We start from the raw sequence: 3,021 nt of genomic DNA on the forward strand, positions 1-3,021 counted from the left end.
AAAACCCTCCTTGTTTATTAACCCACATCGTTACAAGATACCTCATTCAATCGTTTATCGTGTTCATCCAACGTCTTGCCTTCAACTCCTAAATCGTCAAGGTACCAGTATGCACCCTCGCAATCCACCAGAATCTCGTCCATGGTACGCTGAAAAATTTCTGGCGCAGATACCAGACCGAACGGGAGGCGTTTGAACCGATAAAGGCCACGATGAGTGATAAAGACTGTGGCATCTCGAGATTCTTCCTCCAGTTCCAGCTGGAAGAAGGCGTCCTTCACATCGAGAACACTCCACACGTTTCCTTTCCCAATCTTCGTCAATCACAGGCATCGGGTGACGATCGCGGATTACCGCCTGATTAACTCGTCTGAGATCCACACACAATCGAATTTGACCGTTGGCTTTGTTTGCTACTACAAGCGGAGAAACCCATGATACCGGTCCACGTTTTACTTTGATTATATCCCTTGCCAACAGCTCATCTAATTTTTCGTTTACAGCACTTTCGAGAGGAATCGGTACCCGTCGTAACGGCTGGTAAACAGGAGTCACAGTTGGGTCCATCTGAATGCGAACTTGGATACCAGCTATCTTGGAAAACGGCACCAGCTTCCAATCCTTGTTAACTTGATTAATCTCCAAGCCTATTTTGAGAATTCCAAGTTGCTTGGAGGTGGAATCCCCCAGCAGGTTTCTCTGTCCTTCTTCGGTCACAATAAATTCTGCCTCTGTTGAACGATTATCGATTTCCACTGAAGCTTCCAATGTCCCCACGATACGCAAAGGCTCATTACATCCATACGCTTTGAGAACTTTGTTGCTGCCTTTTGTGCAACACGATTACTTGCTGTGCTTTAAGCATCTCCCATGTGTTCACTGTGATTAGATTTACTTCAGAGCCAGAATCAATAAACACTGCTGTCGAAATTCCTCCTATCTTACATTCGAAGGAATTTGTATCGTTGCCTGTATAGAAGGTGTAATACACCTTCTTTTCCGAATCGCCGGACGAAACCGGAAGTTCCGGTGTAGCATCGTTATCTTCTACCGAATGCACTTTTCTCGTATACTGCGTAACTTGAGAATCAGATGGCCTTTTCCGACAGACTTTCTCGAAGTGTCCTGATTTCTGGCATCTTCGGCAAGTTTTGCCTCTCGCAGGACAGGATGGAGTCTTTGACATGTGACCGTATTGACCACAGGCAAAGCATATGATATCTGCCTCATTCCTTTCCAAAAATCTTCCTCCTGAAAATCGGCGCACAATCTTCTCCTGCTTGCGTTCACTCCGCGTTTTCAATCCTGCACGGGGCTCTGACTTCTGGATTTTGAAGACCTCCGATTGACCACCTTCATTGCCACTTTTCAGCTCTTTTTTCCTGCAAGCGAACGCTTTCTAATGATTCCCCGAGAGATTCGAGTTCCCGCAAGGACTGATCCTTCTCCAAAATTTTCCTTCGCAGTTCCTGGGAATTACACCCTTCGACAATAACATCGACGAGCATAATTTCTTCAAGGACGTTTTTGACTTCCTTTGCATACTTCTCGAAAAGCAATCTGACAACTGTTGACGTAAACGTAGCAAAAAGTGTGAAAATCTTTCATTCGATCCCTGTTTCATGTTGCGTAATTTATGCCTCTCTAGCACATCCTGATTGTGAGGTTTGAAGTACAAAATATGAAGCCAAATTAAAGCGAAATTATAGGGGAAATCAACTATTATCGAGTGGATTTCGTTGTTCGCGACGTACGTAGATCTCCAAACATGTGATTTCTCTATGTCTTTCATACCGTCATGGGATATTTAAAGATTTGAAGTGACAAAACTTCTCAAAAAATGCCATTAAGTTTGTAAACTTTTGCCCCATTGCTTAATCGAACTTTCGGTAAAAGTTCGTTTTGAAACACTCTATCGAAAACATCTTTCTAGCTGCTGAAAATTCATCAGTCTGTTAAAAAAAGATTTGAATCCTGAACGGGACCCGGGTATGGAATTAGTTTGATTTCTTGGAGTTTTGAGATATTCTAATTGTTTCATCTAAGGTCGAACTTTTGCCCCATCGTACTCTAAGCAACTTCGGCATTCACTCTATCTACTAGTTTTTTATCTTACCTAAAAACCTTACTTTACCTCATTTTCCCTAGCCAACATTCAAATCCATATGTTCATTGATATCTACCTAAGGTTACTCTAGCCGTTTTTCAGTCCTCACAGTTTATACCGGTTGGTGTAATTTCTACCTAAACTGTACCTTACCATTGAATAAATGCCTCTGCCACCACACACGATCATCACAGTAACATTTCGTACTCATACCGTATCAACTCAACGATCACTCAAAGGCTTAGAGTCCTCTCATCTGCAGCAAATCTACAGGAAACCACCGCCAAAAATGCCAAACATCAAGTTACAATCCGCCGATGGTGAGGTCTTCGACGTCGAGATCCAGCTCGCCAAGTGTTCCAACACGATCAAAACCATGCTGGAGGACCTGGGCATGGATGAGGACGATGGCGAAGTGGTACCCCTACCGAATGTGAACGCCACTATCCTTCGGAAGGTTCTAGAGTGGGCCACGTATCATAAGGACGATCACCCAACAATGCCACACGAAGAGGAAACCCAGGAGAAACGCACCGACGACATATGCTCGTGGGATCGTGACTTCCTTCGGGTCGATCAGGGAACACTATTCGAGCTGATCTTGGCCGCCAACTATTTGGACATCCGAGGCCTGCAGGACGCAACTTGCAAAACGGTGGCCAACATGATCAAGGGTAAAACGCCGGATGAAATCCGGAAAACGTTCAACATTCAGAACGATTTGACGCCGGAAGAAGAGGAACAAATCCGCCGAGAGAACGAATGGTGCGAGGAGAAGTGAGGCCCGATTGATACTGTGAACAACTATTATCTAAAGTACTACCTACATATATGAATAAAGAATTATCACATAAGCAAACACATGAGTGGTCGGTTCTTTCCAATTTCTACAAAGTTTTACTCAAAAGCTCACA

At 44.0% G+C, this 3,021-nt stretch overlaps 1 protein-coding gene across 1 annotated transcript; it reads left to right on the forward strand.

Moving 5' to 3' along the window:
- Positions 1-2,396: 2,396 nt before the first annotated feature.
- Positions 2,397-2,888, forward strand: LOC135705491 (S-phase kinase-associated protein 1-like). Its single transcript, XM_065227240.1, has one exon. The coding sequence runs from the start codon at positions 2,397-2,399 to the stop codon at positions 2,886-2,888; it is 492 nt and encodes a 163-aa protein (XP_065083312.1).
- The last annotated feature ends 133 nt before the right edge of the window (positions 2,889-3,021 follow it).

This window comes from Ochlerotatus camptorhynchus, unplaced genomic scaffold, assembly GCF_037179485.1.
Source record: "Ochlerotatus camptorhynchus isolate MF236.1 unplaced genomic scaffold, CSIRO-AGI_Acam_v1.1 ptg000267l, whole genome shotgun sequence".
Lineage (NCBI taxonomy): Eukaryota > Metazoa > Arthropoda > Insecta > Diptera > Culicidae > Ochlerotatus > Ochlerotatus camptorhynchus.

Bases quoted from the DNA above. Each gene is read 5' to 3' on its own strand.
- LOC135705491 (XM_065227240.1), top strand. From the start codon at position 2,397: ATGCCAAACATCAAGTTACAATCCGCCGATGGTGAGGTCTTCGACGTC.